The sequence below is a fragment of the Diadema antillarum genome, unplaced genomic scaffold, assembly GCF_040938485.1.
Source record: "Diadema antillarum isolate AM-2024a unplaced genomic scaffold, OU_Dant_1.0 seq00002529_RagTag, whole genome shotgun sequence".
Lineage (NCBI taxonomy): Eukaryota > Metazoa > Echinodermata > Echinoidea > Diadematoida > Diadematidae > Diadema > Diadema antillarum.
Genome location: NW_027273132.1, coordinates 95,767 through 119,557, shown reverse-complemented (window position 1 = coordinate 119,557; position 23,791 = coordinate 95,767). Strand labels below are relative to the sequence as shown.

Genomic DNA, 23,791 nt, shown 5'->3' with positions numbered 1-23,791 from the left:
TTTTAATATGTTTGTATCTTTAAGGCTACCATAGAATTAACTCCAAGCGAAAAAACGAAACCGGCATGTTGTGTGTTTTTACACGTCCGAAAAAGCAATAAACGTGCTTGAACTTGTCCAATCTGCTGCGGCCCTCTCTCCCCAACTCTTTCGTACACAAGTGCTGCGGCTGAGGCGATTCCACTCCACTGCCACTGTCGCCAGTCGTGCTCGGCGACTCCCAAACATTGTACCATCGCTCGCACAAGTCAGCTCCGCGCCAGCTCGCTCCCTAGACGGCAGGCGCCGCCAGCCTCACAGCTGCAGCACTGCATGCTGCTGCAGCACGGTAAGATACAAGCCGGTCGCGTCGGTACCGAGGTCGGTTGGTTGCAGCTGTTTGGTAGCGGATCGGAGAGCGGGCAAGATGAAATCCGTCGCTGGAGCTGGCAAACCAAGATCTCGCAGTGCTCCTGTAGATCGGCATGGAGGTTACATGACAGCAAAGATTCAGAAATTAGACGAACAATTCCATTCCGATGGCAGAACAAGCCGAGAAATTGCAGGATCGTCCACGAACATATTTTCCGGGGTCTCCATTCACGTCAACGGGTACACAGGTACGTACACCATATTTACGGTCGGTGCGGTATGTGTGTTTGGTCGACTTCTGTTCGGGCGGGATGACCGTGTCGAGTGTGGTACCTGCTGCCTTCGCCATAAAACAGGGCCCAGAAGATTTTGAGTGAACTCTTCCTAAGCACGTCTGATGTATGCCTTTGTCAAAATGTTTAGATAAAATGCGACATAAGATCTCTATGACAACGATGACAGTTTATAGTTGTAGAGCGTTCTATTCATATTCCAATATATGTTATGATCTTATAATTCTTGATTATGAGTACCGAGATTCACTATTTTGCTTGTTTGTGCAAGTAGACTTCTGCTTCCTACAACTTGTACAAGATCTATGTGTTTGTGCATTTGTTTGGTTTGGAGGGAGGAGGGACAAATTAGGTGCAGTTACAGGGTTAGGCACTAGATCTAACGTTAATTGATTTGAACTTCACTATTATTATGGATCATATTCATAATATTTTTTTCATATATATCACAGAACCATCTTCAGATGAACTCAAGAAGCTGATGATGATGCATGGTGGGGCATACCAACATTACTACTCGATGTCAAAGGTCACTCACATCATTGCAACAAACCTGCCCTACACAAAGATAAAGGAGCTGACACACCAGAAAATTGTGAGGCCAGAATGGATCACTGATAGGTATGTTAAAGGACAAGTTCACCTTTATATACATTACATGTGAACTGAGAAAAATTAGCAATATTATGGAACACATCAGTGAAAGTTTAGGAGTACGGTATCGGACAATCAATTCAAAAGTTTTGAATTTTTGAAGTTCCAGCACCACCATCGCTGGATGAGAAGACTAAGTAACTACAACTTGTGAAGTAAGCTCTGCTGTCACATATGTAGAATGATACTGGTATTTAAAAAATGTAAAGAAAATTGTAACATATTTTCACTTTTCTTGCACAATACTTAGAGCACTTGACTTGCCTCTTTCAGAAGGCAGGAGGAATAATATTACCCTTAACATACGTCATGGTCAGTGACAAGTCATGGAAATGAGTGTTTTTTTTTCAAAAAATCATATTTTGTGAAATTCGCATTTTCCTTGCATTGTTATTCTACGCATCGGAATTTCACAAAAAATTAAACCCTCATGAAAATAATAGCTTATACAGTATCAGTATATGGATAATGCCCACAAAACTATTGGAGTAGTTGGCATGTGATCTGATTTTATCTATTTCCAGCATCAAAGCAGGACGGTTACTGCCATATCACACTTACGAACTATATAAGGACAGATCAGCAGGACAGAACCAGACCCTTCTCAAACTTCAGCCAGCAGCTCCAAACCTCACTCCAGTGGGTAGCGAGAGTAACCCTCACAGTGGAAACCGAGAGGAGATTACCCAAAGGACAGAGAACGATCCTCCTCTTCCTCAAGATGTTTGCGGAACAGGTGCACCAGATCCTTCAGTTCACGAGAGTGCATTGGACCGGTCGCATGACGGCAGCTCCGTTAAACCCCCCGGGAAAGCGGGCGGTTTCTCTGCGAAGGCAGGAGATCCAAACTTCCTTTCAGAATTCTACAGCCACTCGAGACTGCATCACATCTCCACTTGGGGGGCAGAGTGTAAGGCCCACGTCAATGAACTCCAGCGCTGCGGGAGCAAGGATTTTCCTGGAAGAGCGAAGCTGCTTCAAATGAAAACGACGAAAGAGATGTTTCCTGGAGGAAAAGCAAGTGAATATTGGAACAGCAGCCTGGATGACTCCAGAAAAGCAGAAGCAGAGAGGCCCGAAGGACAACAGCATGGGCAGAAAAAGGGACAAATGATAATGCATATTGACATGGACTGCTTCTTTGTATCGGTAGGTCTCATCAATCGGCCGCACCTCATTGGTCAACCAGTCGCCGTGACTCACAGCAGGGGGCAGGGAATGTCAGAGACCAACCAAGAAATTCGGGACTACGAGAAGGCCTATTATGCCCACAAAGCCGAGAAATCAGGCAAAAAAAGGCAATTAGAAAAATTTACGACCTCAAACAGAGAAGAAGAAAACAAGAATGAGGCATCCTCTAGGGACGGAAAGAGCTCAGGCAAGCCCGACCATGAAACTTTCAATTCCATGGCAGACATTGCCTCCTGTAATTATGAAGCAAGGAAGAGCGGAGTCAAGAATGGAATGTCTATGGGGAAAGCCAGAACTTTGTGTCCGGATCTTCAAGCCATCCCCTATGATTTTGAAGGGTATAGACGGGTCTCCAAAATGTTATACGACATCATAGCAAGGTGAGGAGTGGAACGCTTTCATCAGCTTTTCTTGTCTTAAAGTTTAAAGGTGTGGTCATTATTTAAAGTTATTAAATGTATTGTGTGATAATATTAGCAGCCATTGCATATTCTTGATATTTTGTAGTTTGTATTCGAATATGAATTCTAAAATGCTTCAATTCGTGTGTGTCTTTTTGTAGAAGATTATGAATATCCACCTCATAGGTAAAGACATATGACTTCAAGGGAGTGCAAATTTTATGTCATGTCCTTGCATTTTGTTCTGAAAATTGTATATTGCTCTTAAAACTGTTGAAAACAGAGCCTTCATACAATGTAAAAGGATGATTTTGTACTAAAACAAGAATGTTTTGTTGTTTTTTTGATAAAGGGGAGATTGAAAGAAGAAATAAAATGAAATATATCAGTCAACCATTAACCGATTTATACTCTCTCACAGCTACACCCATGACATAGAGGCTGTCAGCTGCGATGAAATGTTTGTAGACATCTCGGAGCTGGCTAGAGAGACAGGTGCCACACCCTTGGAGATTGCGGGAGTGCTGCGAGAAGAGATCAAAGAGAAGACATGTTGTAACGCCTCGGCTGGTATCGGTACGCTTCTTCAATTCCCAAATCCAAACCAAGTCAATGCACTTCCTTTCGTTCCTTACTGGGCTGTCATCACCATTTGGTCACTAAATATCAGTGAAATAACAAAATAATGGCAAATTATGGCCTTACACATGAAAGGTTAACATTGTAAAGGATATTTCGGAATTAGGCACGTTTCTGTGATAAGGCCCCTTCTACATTTTCCTTTTTTTTTTCCATTTCGTGGCATGTCACATTTTTACCGTTTTTAACTTGAGTTCACATTTTTTTTTAAATCATTACAGTGCACTCCAGTTATAACGAACACATTTATAATGAAATTCTTGTTACAATGCAATCAAAATTCAGGTCCCAAAGTTATATGTGACCCTGCACCACAAAACCTACAAGAAGTCTGCAGACATAGATTTTTAGTTAGGGGCAGATTCTGAAAGAGTGGACTCTAATTTGGAACTTGATCTTTAATTATTTTGTTTGTGTTTTTTTTTTCTCTCTTTTACTCATTCTTACATTTTTGCTCCTTTTTTTTTTCAGCACCCAACATTCTGTTGGCAAGGATGGCCACAAGAAGAGCCAAACCCAACGGACAGTTCCTGCTGGAATCACATGCCATCAACGATTTCATCAAGACACAACCAGTGAAGGATCTACCAGGTAATGTTGCAAGTAACTGTTCTAGATGTGAAATTGGCAGTCTCCGTTTTTGCTTTCTCTTTCTATTTTTTTTTCTTTTTTCTCCTCCTTCTTCTTCTTCTACTTCTTCTTCTACTTCTTCTACTTCTTTTTCTCCTTATTTTTTTTTCTTTTCCTTTTTCTTCTAGTTCTTGTTCTTGGTTTTCATTTTCTTCTGCTTTTTCTTCTTCTAGGACTTCTTGTTCTTGTTATTGTTGTTTTTCTTCTCCTTCTTCTTGTGTATATTGAGTGTTGGGAACAGTATGCAGATGATATGTTTGTAGCCTTTATTGTAAATATCTTGTCATTACGAGTCTCATGATTGCATTTGGTGATTGTTGCAAATAACCAAGTGTACGTTGTCTGGTTTAGGGGAAAGGAATTTCAGCAATTTAATGTATCATTAGTGAATTAAGGGGAATAAACTTTCTCTAATAGTATATGTGTGGTTGTGCAACTTTTTATATTTCCACACAGGTGTTGGTTGGTCAACGAGTCGCAGAATGGAGAGCCTGTCCATCAAAACCTGCGGCGACCTTCAGCAGATTTCTCTCCCGGCCCTCCAGAAGGAATTTGGCCCCAAAACGGGCCAGTCCCTCTTCAACTTTTGCCGCGGCGTGGACAATCGGCCAATCAGACAAGAGCAGGAGAGAAAGTCGGTGTCAGCGGAAGTGAACTACGGCATAAGATTCAAACAAGTAACGGCAAAGCTCATTAGAGCAAAGTGTTGATATGTTGTTTTCCTGTAGTTTTGATACTATATGATAGAAATAACAAAATAGACAACATACATGTACATCAAACAAAAAGTAACAGAGTCCAGCAAGTATTGCACAGACAATTTTGAAGGTTGGGCAGCCAAATGTAAAAACATGTTACATTCTAAAAGCACTACATTCATGTCAATATTACATCAAGACAGTGTGATGTTAACCAGGTAATTTAAAAAATATATATATTCTTCATTTTCAGCCTTCAATTGGTAGCATCCCCACACAGATACAGCTGTATGAATTCACTTCTCAGAAAGATAACAGAATAATGGGAATGAATTTGTAGTCTTGTTTCAGTCTCTGTCTCTCTTTGATGCAATCCTGAGACGGGATATGATTTTACTGTGTGATTACAGAAATTCATCTTGTCAGAAAACAAACTGTGAAAACAAATGATACTGTCACACTGTCGATAATGATAATGATGCTCATGATTTAACCCTATTTTAACTGGGCTGTTTGAGACCAAGTTTTTATGGGGAGGTCAATTTGACCCCCCCCCCCCCCCCCCCCTTCAGATCTCGGCTGCCGATCACACAATCGCCGCAAAATTTTGCCTGAACGTAGAGCCGGATGTCATCTACAGGATTACATGGTCATACGAATAGAAAAATATTGATTTTCTATTTTGGTAAATTAATTATGCAAATTTATGCATGAAATCATAGTTTCACCTGTAACTTCCTTAAAAAGGCTCAAGGATTGCTCAAGTTTTGTGTCAGAATTCCTCAAGACACATCAAACAAATTTCTCGTAAAAAATTGCACAATCAAAATCAATTTCTTTTGCTTTTTATTGTTTTGTTAATTTCTTATATATTTCATTTTTTTTACCTTTTGTTTTCTATTGTTTTTTGGCCAAAATTTGTTGCGGGGACTTCTTCAAGCCTGTCTACATTAGAATTGATTAATTTCTATGATTAAAAGTTGAAATAAGCTGATTTATATCAATTTAACAAAAAAAAAAAACAATTTGCATTGGAATTGCACACGATATCATGAATTTGAGCTGTTTTCGGGTTGCCATGCATATATGCAAAACATTACGTAACTTCAGAACAGTGTACCCGGACGTCACAAATTTGGTCTCAAAATATGCAGGAGACTTCAGTGAAAAAAGTCATGAAACGACGTGAAAAAATCTTTGCGCGTTGCGGAATCGTGGCACGAAATGTCGGGGGGGGGGGGTCAAATTGACCCCCCCCCCCCCCAGTTAATATAGGGTCAAACTACCTCTTACAAAAAGCAGAAGTAGTTACACTTTGGTGTTTCTTTGGGTGTAAGTTTTGTGAAAAGTCTTGCAATGGTGTTCTCTCTGTCTCGTTTGTATTCAGGAGAGTGATGCTGTGAAGTTTGTGGAAGAACTCACGTCAGAAGTTCACCAGAGACTGAAGAGTATCGACATGCTAGCAAGGAGCATCACCCTTAAGCTGAAGGTAGGTGGTGATTGGTCAACATGCTACTTCTTTCTGTTTTAGGCAGTGTCATAGGACAGACAGATTTGCACAATAGAGAAGCCAAAAAGACAAAAGCTGAAACTGCCAGTGAAATAATATGTGACCTGCCACAACAAAAGGATCCTAAAGTCGCTGATGGCTTAGCCGAGAAATTTGAGTTTGAAGTCAGATCATCAAAATCGGTCAAAATGATTGGATTTCTGTTTTTGGCATAATTTTGTAGTACATGTTTAATGTATGGTCTATCATCTCCCAAAATTTCAAAGCTAATTGATCAAACGAAAGGCAAGAAATTAGCATTTTTCTGGGCCATGATTTTCTGACTTTCAACGGAACAGAAACATGTACGAAGATTTAGATTTAGCGCCGCAGCTAGACTCCGCCCCTAGCAACGAGGAAGTGATCTTATTGGTCAGTGCATTGCATCCTGGACTCTGATTGGTCGTGCGTAGACCGCTGGCAATAAGCTTGAATGAACATCGCGGAGGTTGCTAGGAGCATACCTTCTATTGTCAAGAGGTGGAAACTGTCTTGCCTCCTGTGATCATTAAAGCGTCGGAAGGAAAACTTTGATGGAGGTTTTCTCGAAACACTAATTTCCTAAACCATTCGACATGCACTAATAAAATCATTGATATATCTGCACCGAGTGCTTTTATTTTATGATTCGTGTTATATATGAAATTATAGTGGAAGAGTAAGGGAATAATGTCATGTTATTTTTCTGACTTTTGGATCCTGTTGTTGTAGCGGGTCACATATGGCCAATTTCTTTACCATAGGGTTCTTCAAAATATTATTTTATCTTCTTTCAATGTCCAATCATTCAGAATCCAAACGTGAAAAGGTGGAGATTCAACCTCCGAAAAAAACGTACGTGTAACAACTCAAATCTCAAATAGCCACATCTCTCGCCCACGCAGGTGAGAAGCCCCGATGCACCGAAGGAGACTTCAAAGTTCATGGGTCATGGAATCTGCGACGATCGGGCCCGGTCGGTCACCTTGCTCCAGGCCACCGACAGGCTGGAGATCCTCCAGAGGGAGACCAAGAAACTCCTGCAAGAGCTTCACATCCCTGCCGTGGAGATGAGAGGGGTGGGTGAGCTCTGGACACTGTGAGGAACCCAAAGGGGAATTCCCGTCTTGTTTGTTTTATGTCTGGTTTTTTGTTTTTTTGTTTTTGTTTTTTTGTTGGTGGTGTTACTTACACAAGGGTATGCACCACTAATTCAAAATTACGATTTGTATGCTGTTATCATCCCATGCTTTGACTTGCTAATGTAATGCTGGTTTTATGTACAATTGATTCCATCAGAAATATGCAATGCAAGGCTTACATTTTGTTTGGGATGACCATGGCACCCTCATTAGTGTGTGTAGTGCAGTATATGTTCATATTCATGTCCATGTTGGAACGTAAGTTTGTTGTTCTCCTAGCAGTGGCCAATGATATGTTGATAGTGCATTTGTAGATATGTTATTTGTTTGAGAACAAGGAATTTGTACCTGAGACAGACAAGTGAGCTATTTAAGATAGATGAACTGAATTTTGTGACGCATGTTTTCGTCTTCATCTTGACAAACACTCAGGTTGGGATTCAGCTAGGCAAACTCTGCTCCAGCCACCCTCAACAATCGTCCTCCTCGGCAGCAAGTAAACCCATCACTGCCTTCCTGACAAAGGTCAAAGGTCATTCAGAGGGTCCCTCTAAGAGCAGGTCACCGGTCACTTCCGCAGCGCCAGCCACGGCCAGCCATCCGGCAGAAAGCAGACCAGCTATTTCTGAGAACATTCCGGAACATTCTAAAGACGCCACTGCTCCATCAACAAGTGAAGATGGGAGTACGGGTCACCATGACAACACCAAAGTGACCACACCAAGGAGAAGGAAGAAGGAGCTACCTCCCCTTCCCTTCATCCCGCTGTCTCCTCCCCAGAGTGGTGGTCAGAAGACTGACCAAACCCGGGATGCTCATTCTGGTGTACCCATTCCATCACCTTTGCAGGTAGATGAACCTTACTCTTGCCAGTCACTAGTTAATGATAATGCACATACAGTACGTGTAGAACCAGGATTCTCTACCATGAATACAGGTGTTTCACAGATGATTACAAGCATTTATCATGTTCTGGTAGTACTTTTATGATGATAATGATAGTGATGATATGACAAATGTACTTTTGGTAGACAGACTGTAATGTGATTTTCTAAGGTCTGAATGGTGTTTTGAAATATTTATGTCATAGAATGCTCATATTATACAAATAATAGACAGGTGAGAGTGCGTTAGTGGAGATGTAGGGCACTCGAGGGTATTTACAATTGTGAAACATGCACGAGGCGAAGCCGGGTACATGTTGCACTACATTGTAAATACCCGAGAGTGAGCTGCATCTCCACTAACGTCACGAACTCAAACCTGTGTATTATTTGATTTATAAAATGGGTCGAAAACTAACAGCATTTTTCATGTACCTTTGTGGGTCAATACCAGTCAGCTACATGTAGCACTTGCTCAAAAGTCAAGATGTCCGAAGATGTTCGTCCCAAACATTTACGCACGTCGCACTCGGAAATCCCGCACATATAAGTACTGTACGTATAAGCATATGTACGTACGCCCCATGTTATGCACAAGAAAGGCCGGCTGGCAGCCCGAACTAGAAGTTGTTTACAGGATTGACAGTGCGTATAGTAGCGCGCAACGCACTTGTAACAACTGATTGAGTGTGCACTGCTAGTGTAAACATTGTGACATCAGTGACTTTACGCTATTTTGCAAGGCCGTGCAATAGTAAGAAATCATGCACGCGCACGTGACTCATTTCAGCGCTTCCAATTGGCTACATTCTTGAACCCATTTTATAATATCAATTTAGTAGGATTCTCTGCCACCAACCTATATGTTTACAACAGTACCACATTTTGGGTAAAGTAATAATTTTTGTTGGTCTTTTTAACTTACATAGAATGTGGTTTTTTTTTTTAATTGCATACATGTCTCTTTCTTGGGGTGCCTGAATGGAAAAGCTCTGCTCAGTTTTGCACCCTCAGTGCTTGGACTTAGAATCATGTCACATTTCTTGTTTGTGCTTTATCAGCCACATTTCTTGTCGGATTTTATTCAAACTTGCCTATGGAGGCTTCCAAAAGTTATTGTTGGTGACAACATTTTTCATTGACAGCGCCCTCATTGTTCTGACTTCTGTAGGATGACAGGTCATATTCAGAGACTCCAACCCCAAGCACCTGATGATCTGGAGATTCTCCCGCCTGAAACCCCTAGCAAACGGGAGACTCCAACTTGATGTGCTCGAAGAGCTAAGTTCCTTGTTGCCGGGGTCCTGCTCTAGGGTTCTAGATGTTATTTCATGCTATCTAAGGCTTATTTTTCAACATACGATGACACAAAGTAAGAAATCATTTCAAGCGGGAGAAATTAAATCTCAAGCAGGAGAACAGGAGATTTTGCAAAAATGGGCTTTCGGCGGGAGATCTCCCGTCGAAAGCAGGAGAGTTGGAGTCTCTGCATATTTTATGTACTGTATGTGTTATACCGGCCTCATTACTCATTGGATTTCATTGTATCCTGTGACAGTTGCCATATATACAACATTTTGGCCAAAAAGTCATCCAGATGGGGTATGGGAAATGGGTTTGGGGGATACATGTGCTCGAACGGGTCCCCCGTGCGAGTGCTGTAGTTAACACTTACAGAACGATTGAAATCAAAATTGGCCTCCAGATAGACCCATCAGTACTGGCAGCACTCCCAGAAGACATTCAAAGGCAAGTGCTGGAAGACTACAACTACCACTCAACTAAGGCTTTTCGGTGAGTTACAGATTGTCCTTTCTCATTGTGAGAGCGTCAATTCTTTTGCTTTTCTTTTTTTTTTCTAATTCAGTATTTATTGGTTAAAAATAAGAATAAAAAAGAATAAAAGATCAAGTGAATCACAGAATCACATAATAAAGAAAAAAAAATGCAGCATAACAAATTGGATACATAAAACATTACATATCAAATTTGACAAGAATACCTTGTAGGAAAACTATACAGTTTCAAATTAAATGTCAAACCTCCATTTTTGAAAATGAGTAGCAAGTTTACCTTTCTTTTTGGAAATTCTATATTCTATTTCTTTATTATTTTTAAGTAAGCCTGAAAAAATTCCAAAATAGGGGTTTTATTCTGGAGTGGAATTTACAGACATATTGATATGAAATACTTTACGGATAGAAAAATATATGATATATAAGAGCATCAATTCTTGATGATACTGCTGTAGAATTCAGTAATGATCTTTGTATATTGATAACAAAAAAGTTGATATGGATTTATAAACAGATAGATAGACCTGAGAGAGAGAGATATCGGATAAATAGATAGATAGATACTATAGATAGATAGATTGATAGATAGATAGATAGATAGATAGATAGATAGATAAGATAGATACGTAAGTACATACATATATACGTACATACATCCAGTATACATACATACATACAAGTAGATAGATAGTTACATTTCAAAATGACAGTGAAATATGAGATAGATAAATGTAAAAGATGTGAATTGATAGATCTATGCCCGGTTTTATGAAGAGTTATAATTGATTATATAGTTGATTTCTATCATAAATCTATGTCACCCTTTATGTTAAGGAAATTTATAATCGATTATGTATTTTGATAAAACGGGGCCCTCGATAACTTGTTTGTGTCATCTGAGATGCTGCTTTCTCTGTTAAAGGAAGATTGATTATGATATTACTTCAAGTTCCTTCTCATCTCAAATACAGTGCACTTGAAGTGCAAAATCTCATAATACTTCTCTCACAGTTCAAATACTGCTTAAACCTAGTAAAGAGCAAATGTTATTTTCTTTCTCATCGCGAGGGCTGCTTTCACGTAAAGGGCAACCTTTGTTCACATATCGACAAGATCTATGTAATGCCAAATATTCAGGAGATCAAAAAAACATGGTGCCCAAAGCAGTATATCAAATGGGATAGCCTTTCCTTGACATGTTTGGTGGCTTCATTTTGAGGGTAAGACAACTAGGATTTGGACAGGACATCACTTAATTGCTTATCTGACTATTAATAAAAAATAGTCATTTTCACCAAACACCCCCAGCAACAATATATTCTCTTGTGTGTGTCTTCAGCATTGCTGGTAGGGATGAGCCATCAACATCCACTGGCATCACTCACTCCAACCAGCTGGACTCGGATGTTCTAAGATCCCTACCTCCTGAGATCCAGCAAGAGGTGTTGCAGTCCCATCGCCATGGTGATGTTACCGGCAACAAGCAGGCATTAGACCAGGCTATTGAGACTCTACCATCATTTTCTCAGGTATAGATTTGATACATGCAGTAAATTAAAATCGTAATTGAAATACAAATTTGTATAATGAGTAATGTACGCCTTCAGTGCCTACAATGTCTGGCAGTTAATCATTGGACTTATTACATGTTGGGCTGGAACCATACAAAGAGTTAATATACAAATAATGACTGCTTATGAGGGCACAGTTAAAATTATGGGCCCAAGGTGATGTGAAAACCGTAACTATGCCCGAAGCGAAGCTGAGGGCATGGTTATGGTTTTCACATCACCGAGGGCCTACATAATTTTAACTGTACCCCGAATATCAAGCAGTCATTATTTGTTTTATAAACCGAAAATATAGATTCTGAAAAATAGATACCGAAAATATAGATTCTAGTCTCTTTTACAGCACTCGTAATCAATGCTGATCGACAGCGCGGCGGTCGTATCATTGGTGCGTAAATATGAGCGATCTATGTGTATGGGGTCGCGACTGTCTCCAAACCTATTTACTAACTGTGCCCGGGCCCCGGTCACAGTAACTCAAAAATAGGGCACAGTTATTTTCATGACTCTCCTTTTAACCAATCAGATGAGAGGATTCTAGAAATGAGGTATATAAAATTGAATATTAACTCTGTACATGCTAGACAAATATACTGCTCTATGCGATTTGTGTGAATCACATGATGCACTATTGCAACTTTGGCAAGCTACGAGTTAATAACCCCCACTTATTAAAGGACAAGTTCACCTTCATAGACATGTGGGTTGAGTGAATGCAGCAATATTAGTAGAACACATCAATGAGAGTTTAAGGAAAATCGGACGATCCGTTCAAAAGTTATGAATTTTTGAAGTTTCTGCTCAGTCACGGCTAGATGAGAAGACTACTATAGCTTGTGATGTCATATGAGTAAAACTATATAAAGAAAGTATAAAGAAAATTCAAGATATTCTCACTTTTTTCACATAATAAATGAACACTCCACTTCTCTCTTTCAGAAGGCAGGTGGAATAATATTACCCCTAACATAAGTCAGTAACAAGTCGAGGAAATGTGCACTTTATTCAAAAAGTCAAGTTTTGTGAAATTCTCTTTTTATTTTCCTTATATCGTTGTACGCATGTGACATTATACACTGTAGTAGTCTTCTCCTCCAGCAGTGATTGCACAGGTATTTTAAAAATTCATAACTTTTGAACAGATTGTCGGATTTTCCCCAAACTTTCACTGATGTGTTCTACTAACATTGTTGCCTTCACTCAATCCACATGTGTATGAAGGTGAACTTGTCCTTTAAAACTAGACAGACCCACTGTTGTTGACAGTAATCCCTTCCGAGCCAATTTTCACATGGTACGCTCTCATACTTGTCCAAGATGTGTTTCAGTGTAGCGACAGATTTTGTTTTATGGTACTTCAATCACAGATTGATCCATCCTGCTTGGAAGCTCTGCCACTAGACCTCCAAGATGAGTTGAAATCAGCATACAAGCTGAAAGACTCCAAGGAAAACTCAAAAAGGGATGCGGCTCCCACAAACTCTCACTTGGGGTCCAATTCTCTGGCCAAGGCAAGCCCCACCAAAAGCCCCTTCAAGATCAGACGTAGAGGAAGACCAAGGTTAGTTGGTTGTAATCGGGAGATGTCTTATACTGTATATGCCATATATTTCGCCAGTCTAAATTTTCGCGAATCGGGAATTCCTGATGATTTCGTGAGTGGTAAAATTCGTGATCATGGAGTCCTGTACTGAACGGAGAAATGTACATGCGTACGTCACATCCACATCGGGATCAGGGTCAATATTTTCGCGTGTCTTTAATTTCGTGACTGGCACCTGGCTCGCAAAAATCGCAAATATAAAAAACCTCGTGAAATATTCGGCATATACAGTAGTATATGGGGAGACATATCATACACCAAAGCTCCAGTTCTTGTGAGGAGGTCAAAACCCCTATATAAACTTTCCTCCCCTTTTTTTAGTCAGAGATTTATTCAAGAAAAAGCTTGGTAATTCACTGAATAGAAATTAATTTGTAGTGCAGGATTATGAAGTTCAATCATTAATGAGCTGCAGTTAACTTTGTACGTTCTTTGAGAGCTTCCAACGTGAACATGCCTTAATGGGAACTTCTCTTCAAACCAACGATTCTGTTTTTCATGCTGTATTCTCAATGAAATCACTGCGCTTACGTATCTGTGTTGGAGATTTGAATGGCTTTGTCTTTCCCCAACTTTTCCAGTCGTTTGCTATGATCTCTCTGAGTCACATGTGAAGTAACGAGGTAGACTCATCCAAAATAGTGGAATTCACGCTGATGCAAATTAGGGGGATACAAATGTCAAGATTTTTTCCTGTGTGGACATAAAAATCCACAAAAGAGCGTGTTCACAACATCATGATCCAAATTGCAAGAAATCTTGCAATTATATTGAAATTTTCACAGTGATTTGCACTGCTGCCTGTGTGTGAACATTGGAGCAAAAATTCTGAAGAATTGTTGTCCTGTCATTCAAAGCATGCATGATTGAACAGCCCCCAAACACAAGGGCAAGGGCCACCATATTGATAGATTTCGGGCATGCGCAGTTTGGTCGACAAATTATCAGCAATAAGCAGGATATTTCTGGCCTGAACTGGCTCAAAAAATCTCAAGATTTGGATTGCAATCCTGCTATTTGTCTGTGAATGCAACTGATATTATAGAATCTGATAGTTTGTCTTCAAAGTGCAAACATGCTCTTATTTGTGCAAATCTCATCTTCAGACAGCTTGGAAATAGACCACTGTTATGTGTATGTAATGGTATGGGGAAACCATGCCATAAAGCAAAAGGACTTGCTTACAACATTTTACTGCTTCGAACAAGGTGACTTTGGTTGAGATTTTCCATTATTGTGTCTCGCTTGGTTCTTTATTATTATGTCTACAACAAGGTATCTTTTATAATGAGGTATTCGGAAAAAGCTAGGCCGGTCAGCCTCAGTATTACAGGATTTCCTTGTAGTATGTTACTTGTGCTTTATAGATTGCATTTTGCAGCATGTCAGATACTATGTGGAATATCCTAAGAGGGTGTAAATTTGACCCTTGATTCTGTGAGTTTGTAATTGAGTGTAGCAAGATCGCATAGATAGCCCCTTCTGACAACTTATGCAATTTGAAGTCACAAAATATTCCAGTTAAATAAAAGACTTGATGTCCGTGTGATGCAGAAAGGGCAGCCCTCGCAACAAGGCGAACGTGAACAAACCAAGGTGGCAACCAGGGATACGGGAGGTCATCAACAGAAAGCTGACGCCACCGAAACCTGGTCTGGGGATTTCCCCAGATGTCTCGTCGCCTAGCAATGATAGTGTGAGTGATGCTCTGGTGGATGATGGCTCGGAGAAGGACGGCAGTGAAGGGGGAGAGAGGACGTCGAGAGAGGAAGAAGTCGTCAATCTCTGCGGTGCAGTGCAGCTTGGGAGCATCAAGGCGCTGCTGAAGGAGTGGATTGACTCAACAGAAGGTGCGTGAGGTCAAAAGTTACAAGAATTTGTTTTGTTTTTTTCATAATCTCATTAGGAATTTAATCTACAGGGTAATTCAGATTGTGGAAAGAGGATGTTGAGAGAAACTGAATTTTTGCCATGACTGCTTAGGGTAAAACTGTCACATTTCCTTGTAATGTGAGTTGTATAGACAAGCAAAACAAAATAGCAACTAAATTGCAAACAATGAAAATTCAATGAAGGCTCATGCCTGTGTTATTTTGTGTTTTGTTTGTTCGTCTGTTTAGTATAACACTTTCATAGGTTAAAGCTTGAGTTGCATAATGATGACATGCAGGTAACACACAAGAAATTATTTATCAAAATACAGTGCACTGCCATTACAACAAACACTGTAATAATGTAAAGTCTCATTACAGCAAAGTAAACTTTCTGGTCCTAGGACTATTCATATTTTTATGTACTTTATTGTTCAGCTGTAACAAAATTTCAATAAAATGAAAGAAAACTGCTAGCTCTGAGGACTTCGATATAACGGGAGTCACCTGTGTATCTACTCATGTACCTTGAACATGACCTGCAAATAGGCCCTGAATTTTTAAAGGACAAGTTCACCTTCATAAACATAAGGATTGAGAAAATGCAACAATGTTAGTAGAACACATCAGTGAAAGTTTGAGGAAAATTGGACAATCGATGCAAAAGTTATGAATTTTTAAAATTTTTGTGTTGGAACCGCTGGATGAGGAGACTACTACAGCTTGTGAGTCATATGCGTACAACAGTATAAAGAAAATATAAAGAAAATTCAACATATTTTCACTTTTTTTTCACATAATAAAAGAGCACTTGACTTGGCTCTTTCTAAAGGCAGGGGGAATAATATTACCCATAACATTTGTCGGTAACGAGTCGGGGGAATGTGAACTTTTTTCATAAGATGAAATTTTGTGAAATTCTCTTTATATTTTCCTATATTGTTGTACGCATGTGACATCTAAGTTCTTCACACACTGCAGTAGTCTTCTCATCCAGCGGTTACTGCACAAAAACTTCAAAAATTCATAACTTTCGAACGGATTGTCCGATTTTCCTCAAACTTTCAATGATGTGTTCTACTAATATTGCTACATTCTCTCAATCCTTATGTCTATGAAGGTAAACTTGTCCTTTAAGTAATGTATTCTCTTCATAATTCTAACTACATGGCTGCTTGAAAAGGATGTGATTTAAATTTCAAGGAGGTCAGTGTTTGCACAACTGAGCTCCTATTGAAGCTATTGATACCATCTGAAGCCCCGTTTTAACAGAGCCTTTCAAACTAGAGTTTCGATATGGCAGCATTCGGGTAATCTTTTTTTTCACCCTGCCTGCTAAAACGGTTGTTGCTCGGATGTTGTCGCAGTAACTTTTGCTTTTTTGCTATTGTAATCTCCTGCTGTTTCAGTTTTCGAGGCGAGGAATTTAGCTCTCCGGACGTTGTGACATTTTTGCTACATGTAGAAGGTCTGTTAAAGGGACTGTACAGTACTGGTTGAGGTGGGGATTCATATTTTGAACATTCCTGAGTGAGATGATGAGAAACCTCTTATGAAATATGAAAGAGCATGTAATTTTAAGAAGAATTCAACATTTATTTGATGAAAATTGGTTTTCAAATGGCTGAGATATAAAAAAAAGTGATAATAATAAAAAGCCACAGACCACGCCTTTCATTAGGATCTCTTTGTTTCACCTTGTTTTTGGATATCTCAGCCTTTTCAAAACCGATTTTCATCAAGTAAACTTTTGATATCCCTTAGAATTGCATGCTCTTTGACATCTCATTGAGTGGTTACTGAATATCTCGCAGAACGTTAAAAGCTAAATCTTCACCCCAACCAGAACTGTACACACCCTTTAAGACAGTGCTTGAAAAGAAGAATTTGATGATCTGTGTGTACATCACTGTGTTTATGGAGTCATGATGCAAGCACTTCATATTTGTCTTCTTCTTCTTTTACACAGAGCCAGTTGAGGAGGACATTGGCTATATTGTACAATACCTGCGGGAACTCATTCTGGACAAGAACTTGGAAATGGTTAGCCTTGTTATCAGGAGTCTCAAGAGGTTGGCAATAATTATGTGCTTCTTTTTTAAATCGTCAAGTTTAGATTGTATGTGTAGAGATCTATCGAGTAGATTTTTGTGCCTGAATAATCCTGCTCTTTTCATCATCATCATTGCTTAGCATAAATTTATTTAAATTTTGCAGCGGTGAGGTGTTATATAATTTTGTGTGTGGGTCAACTACTGATGCCCTTAAGATGAGGACATTAAAATCTGCTGCAGGACTTATTTTTAATTCCCATGATGGATGTAGTTATTGCTGTCAGAGATATTCCTAGACCACACCAAATTTTACATTGCGCTGGAAGAAGAAACCACTTAACAGAACTTGAAGATAGCTAAAGATCGAAGAAAAATGACTGTTGTGTGTATATAAAGTAAGTCTTGTACACGTACAGTGTTCATTTATATCTAATTGTGTTTCTATGCTATATTAGTATATTCTGGTATTTTGTGTATGAGCAAAGCATGTTGTTTACGTATATCATTTGTTTGTGTGTGTGTGTGTGTGTGTGTGTGTGCTTGATGACTAGGCGATGTACAGTGTACTCCCATTATAATTAAGTCCTCGGGACGGGCAGTTTTCTTTTATACGTTATATCGAAATTTCGTTATGAGCAAACAAATAAACAATTGAAAAAATAAAATAGAACTGATAACACTGCAGCATGAATTTTTTTTAATTTTTTTATAACCGTGTTCGTTATAATGGGAGTGCGCTGAGGTATCACAATAGACAACAGAGAACCTCCTTTAGATGCGGGTGCTGATATGAAAGTCATAGAATACCAAAGTGTGATGTAATAGCCAGTCATCACTATGCATGGAAACTGGCTCTAAACATCCCCACCTGTGAGGCCCAGGTGTTTGTACGCACCTGATTCCAACCCAAGCTATAACAAAAGACTATGACATCATCACGTTGGTACGCTATGGCTGCTACATTATCTTCACGTCTCATGTTGCTAGTGCATTTCATCGACTGAGAATGAGAAGGGTGTTAAAGGGATCGTACAGTTTTGGTTGAGACCTTATTTCAGGTTTCTAAAATTTTTTGGTGAGATAATGAGAAACCTCTTATGAAATATGAAAGAGCATGTAATTCTGTGAGGAATTCAATGTTTATTTGATGAAAATTGGTTCTCAAATGGCTGAGATATCCAAAAAAGAATGATTCTAATAAAGTGTGGGACCCATGATGGCTTTGTTTTACTTTGTTTTACTTTGTTTTTGGATGTTTCAGTCATTCCAAACCCGATTTTCATCAAATTAACTTTGAATTCCTCTTAAAATGGTATGCTCTGTACTATCATAAGTGTTTTCTTGGTACCTCGCAAAAAGTTAAAAGCCCAATTCTCATCTCTACCAATACTGTACGGTACCATCCCTTTAAGGTGCCTCAAACACTATGGCTTTAGTGACAATTTAAAGGAGATGGCTAGTAACTGATCAGTGGGAATAAGTGGGAATGCTGGGGGATGATTGTTCCAATCCTCATGGGATTCATTTAAGAGTACATTATATATCTATTGTTGTGTGAAAATTATTTGCTTCAGAATGGTCTCATATTGATGTGCAGTTTACTGTTTCCAGGTTAGCATGCCTGTACAGTGACGGGGTGATCGTTAACATTAAACTGCACATTACTTGAATATGAGACAATTCTAAAGCAAATAATTTTCACACAACAATAGATATATGATGTACTCTTAAATGAATCCCACAAGGATTGGAACAATCACTCCCCTGCATTCCCACTGATTCCCACTGATCAGTTACTAGCCATCCCCTTTAACACCCCTTATCATTCTTAGCTGATGATTGACGAGAGACTGAGATGATAATACATGTTTTCCGTGTATCTCCTCAGGCTTACCGCCAGGAAGGCATCTCCTCACTGGATTGACGCCCAGGAGACGGTGGTTGCTAGGATACAGCACACCATGGACCAGATCTACTCGGCTCAACTCGACCTTGCCTAGCAGATTTTAAGAGAAACGAGCTGAAAAAAATCATTGTCAGATATTGAAATACTTTGTGCAATCATACCTGCCTTAGTGGCCACCTTTCTATAGCAGCCACCTGCTGTATACAGGTTGTTTTACAATCAGGGAATGTCTCTCTGTCTCCTTGGGTGGAAAGAAACAGTTTGTTCCTATTTCTGATTATTATTTGTGTGTGTGTGTGCATTGTAGGGTAGTTGAATATAAAATACATGTATCTGAAAAATTGTAGCTGAAAGTCGTCAACGTTTCTTTTGACAGGTGTATTGTATGAAACATGCCAGTGGTGTTCAAAAACTTAGCCCTTGGACCTCTGATACCATCCTACCACACTCTGACTAGGAATTACAACTTAGCCCTAAAAAGACTGGGGGCATCATGAAAATTACACATTCCATCAACTTGATACTGGCATATTTTAAGGTTAGCAATTATTCCCCCTGCTTTCTGAAAGCGGTTTAATAGTCAAGTGCCCTTTCATTATGCTAGAAAAGTGAATTGTTACAGAATTTTCTTTATATTTTCTTTATATTGTTGTCCACATATACGTCATAACCTGTCGTAGTCTCCACATCCAGCGGTTCTAACACCATAACATTAAAAATTCATAGCTTTTGCATTGATTGTCCGATTTTCCTCAAACTTTCGCCGATGTGTTCTACTGATGTTGCTGCTTTCACTCAATCCACATTGCTCTTTGGGTTTGGGTTCCCTTAAACTTATTGTTTTGCATTCTCAAAACACTGACTTTCTACCACTAGAGGGGGTCCCAGACTTCCACTATCCACATTCGTTTCAAATTGAACTGTTGTTTTTGTTAACAGTCAGGCCTGTAAACTAGGATTTTTATGGGGGGGGGGGTTCAGAATTGGAAAAAATGGACCACTTGCGGGTTTAATCAGGTAACGAGCAAGCAAAAAAAACCAAAGAAGCTCACCTGTGCAATTTTTTGCGTTTTTTGTGCCACTTCCGGGATTCATCGGCTGACAAGCAAAAGAAAGAAGAAAAAAAAGGTTGTCTGGTGCCACTACACACAAGCTCACAAGCCCCTTTTAATTTTTTTTTTTTCAAACGGGGATTCCGCAACTCATCTTTCTCTTTGTATTTCTTTTATTTTAGGGGGCAATGGGGGGGGGGGGGGTACGGGCCTGACAGCGGTAGTACGGAATTGTGGAATTTAGCTACAGTGCATGAAGTGTGAAGTAAAACTTCATGGTAATTTAGTTTTGAAATATAGAGTGTCTCGTATATGTATAAATACTAGTAATTATATGCATAAGGATAACTCGATATTTTATTGCTTATTTGGGTATTCACATTGGTTCATGCTTGCCATTTTGCCTAAATCTTGTTTTACATGCTATGTGATGATTTTCAGTGAATATAAATTGAAGAACCATTCCACATGTATTCAGTTGTCTGAAACAGAATGTTGTACATTGTAGAAATTTCACACACACAGAGACACACAAAATATACATCAGTATATGCAAATTAAAGTGATGGTGATTATGTTGTACTCTGTAAACCCTGATTAAGTGAACTTTATTGACTTAGTACCAAGAAAAGTTTGACAGTACTAGCCTGAATTCAAATTTTTTTCTATCTCTCAATGTCCCACTGAATGGGAAAATCATTCGATTAATACATTGTATTTTAATTGCATAGTGTACAAGTAACCTTAATTTGTCTTGCCTATAAGGTTTCTCTTTTTTTTTCCTCCCTCTCTCTCTCATTGTAAGCAGTAGTAACAAATAACATTTTCATGCCACTTGCTCATATGTTGTACTGTATGAATTGTAGCTGCTTGCTTAGTGCCTTACCAGATATGTGACAAGTAAACAAAGAAATCAGTGTTTGTAATACTCAGATTCTGAGCATTAATAATGCAATATCGATCATTTAAATGATTTGCAATGGCAATGCACCAAATACATTCTGCAGAATGCTCAAGGTGCAGTAGACAAAGAACAACTCAAGGAATACAGAATTGACACAAGGATTTAAAGGTCCTGTTTACCTTTGGGAGCAGTGATTTCAAAAATGTTCAAGATATCACGTTTGAAGCTTATGAGTAGGTCTGTTGTACACTGTATCACATAACATCCTACCATATAAAATTTTCGCAATAAAGCCTGAAATACAAGAAGATATCAGTGTTTTTCTCAATAAGCCGTAACTGTAGACGGTTTAGCCTGGAAACATTTTTATTATAACTATCGTTCACATTTTGTGTATTTAACAACACTTAACATCGATTATACAGATTCAAATTTTTACAGTGGTTTCTAGCCCTAACTCGCATTTTAGTACTATTTTGAAGCACTAATGCTGTTTGTTTGTTTCATCTGCAAATAGTAGATTATGCCTTTAAGCATTTAAGACTCAATATTTATAGCAGTGGCCTGATGGGGCTGCTGAAATGTTTGTTTCTGGGGCCACTGAAGTTTTTGTGGTCCAATCAGGCCACCAAAGTTGATAGTGTGTACATTATTGTTTGTATGTGTTTTTCTCATCCAGAATAGGGGAGAATAACTCACAGCTCATACACTTCAGCTATAGCTACCAGATGAATGCTAGTCTTCATGGCCAGACTCAGTCCATACCGTAAAACATGATATATTCGCGGCACAAAATTTTCGCGAATTGGAGCCGACGACCTTTTTCGTGGCATGAAATTTTCGCGAATTGCCACTGGCGTTCAATGCATGTAGTGTAGACAAGAAATTTTGTGTGCATTTTGATTTCGCAAATCTTGGCGCCCACGAAATTAAAATGCACGCTAACATTCCTCGTTATACAGTATTTCCACCAAATTTGATGTACACACTGTCCAATGCCCCATGTACAAAAACACACAAAAAAAGTTAATGTGTATACAGGGAGTCTTGATTCGATTCTTCAAAGAATCAGGTGATTTACCTTTTCTCGTCTTCAGAAAGGCTGTCCCTTGAGGAAGGCCCACTATGCAAAGGCTCTTTCTCCCCAAATGTTTTAGTAGATTTTGGAACGACAGGGGGCAAAAATTTGATGTGCATAATTTGCAGGTACAGGCAACTATGTAGCAAAGTCCTAGGGACAAGCAGAGTATTTGTTATGTATCGAAATTTCGTTATATCCGAACAAATAACTGTATATAGATATCTGTCTGATAGTTCTGGGCCCTGAATTTTACTTCATTGCTTCCGAGATCTTGTTATAACCGTATTCATTAAACAGAAGCAGGGGTGGATCCAGAAATTCTGTAAAGGGGAGGCGCCTTTGCAAAATTTACACGCCCCCCATTTTTTTCTCTTTTCTTTTGTTTTAAAAGAAAATAAAGAGGGGGCACATGCCTGGTGCGCCCCCCTCTGGATCCGCCACTGCAGGAGTGCACTGCACATAATTACTAAAGAAATGTTACATTGAGGAACTGAGCCTTAAATGCAATGAAAAACAAACATTTTTATTCATTTATGTAGCATGATAGAAATTATTTAAATATCTATGAATAAAGATGCTAAGATATTCAGCATGAAATCCTTTCGGTCTTCTGAGTGGACTCCATTGTCATCCTTCCAAACTTTAATTCCTATGTATTTTCTAGCTTTCTCGCAAAGGCCCTTATGAAAGGGATGGTATAGTATTGGTTGAGACTTGGCTTCGGGTCTCGGACTTTTTTGCGAGGTAGTGAGAGACCTCGTAGAAAATACGGAAGAGATTGTAATTCCAAGAGGAATTTAAAGTTTATTTGATGAAAATTGGTCTTAAAATGGCTGAGATATCTTAACAAAAAACAATGATAATGAAAGGTTGGACCCACATTTTAATAATGATTGCTTTGTTTTACTCTGTTGTTGTTTTGTTTTGTTTTTGGTCGGGATATCTCGACCATATCAAAACCGATTTTCAACCAATAAACTTTGAATTCCTGTTTGAATATTATGCTCTGTAAACTTTCATAAGTGGTTTGTATCTCGCAAAAGTTAAAAACTAAATCCCCATCTCCACCTTATACCACCCCTTTAGTCTTGATGGTGAATTATGGATGCGTGGAACGACTGTATGATGTGGTACATGCATTGACAACATAGTGACTCATGTTTTGTAGTATACCACGGGGAAATCTTTTCCTCGCAGTATCGCTTCCTCCATTATCTACTGTCACGAGAGCGAGTCCGTAGATTAATTTGACGCCTCCGTTCATGAATGAAATGTTTTGAAATGACGTAGGGCCTAATGTTTTCATGAGAGAGGGGGGGGGGGTGATGGGGGCGGGGGGATGAGGGCCTAGCGGGAGAGAGAGAAAAAAATGATGACGGGTGTATGGAATTAGTGAGAATTCTAGTTCAGTGAGATCTCTTGGGGCATTGATACTTGACATGCGTACACACGTATCAATTTTATTCCGTCATAATCTCGTGGTTTGTTTGTTTTTTTTCGCTCTATGTATGCCGTCATTAGTTGAAAGGTCTTCCATTCCAA

The 23,791-nt window shown here is 39.2% G+C and overlaps 1 protein-coding gene across 1 annotated transcript; it reads left to right on the top strand.

Moving 5' to 3' along the window:
• Window positions 1-285: 285 nt before the first annotated feature.
• Window positions 286-19,383, top strand: LOC139714922 (DNA repair protein REV1-like). The gene is made up of 15 exons (XM_071626569.1): window positions 286-599; window positions 1,097-1,265; window positions 1,823-2,869; window positions 3,312-3,466; window positions 4,001-4,120; window positions 4,616-4,836; window positions 6,245-6,346; window positions 7,291-7,464; window positions 7,960-8,376; window positions 10,117-10,205; window positions 11,547-11,736; window positions 13,146-13,339; window positions 14,936-15,231; window positions 17,222-17,324; window positions 19,195-19,383. Exons 1-15 carry the CDS (start codon window positions 407-409, stop codon window positions 19,304-19,306), a joined length of 3,582 nt encoding a protein of 1,193 aa, XP_071482670.1. The 5' UTR covers window positions 286-406; the 3' UTR covers window positions 19,307-19,383.
• Window positions 19,384-23,791: the final 4,408 nt, after the last annotated feature.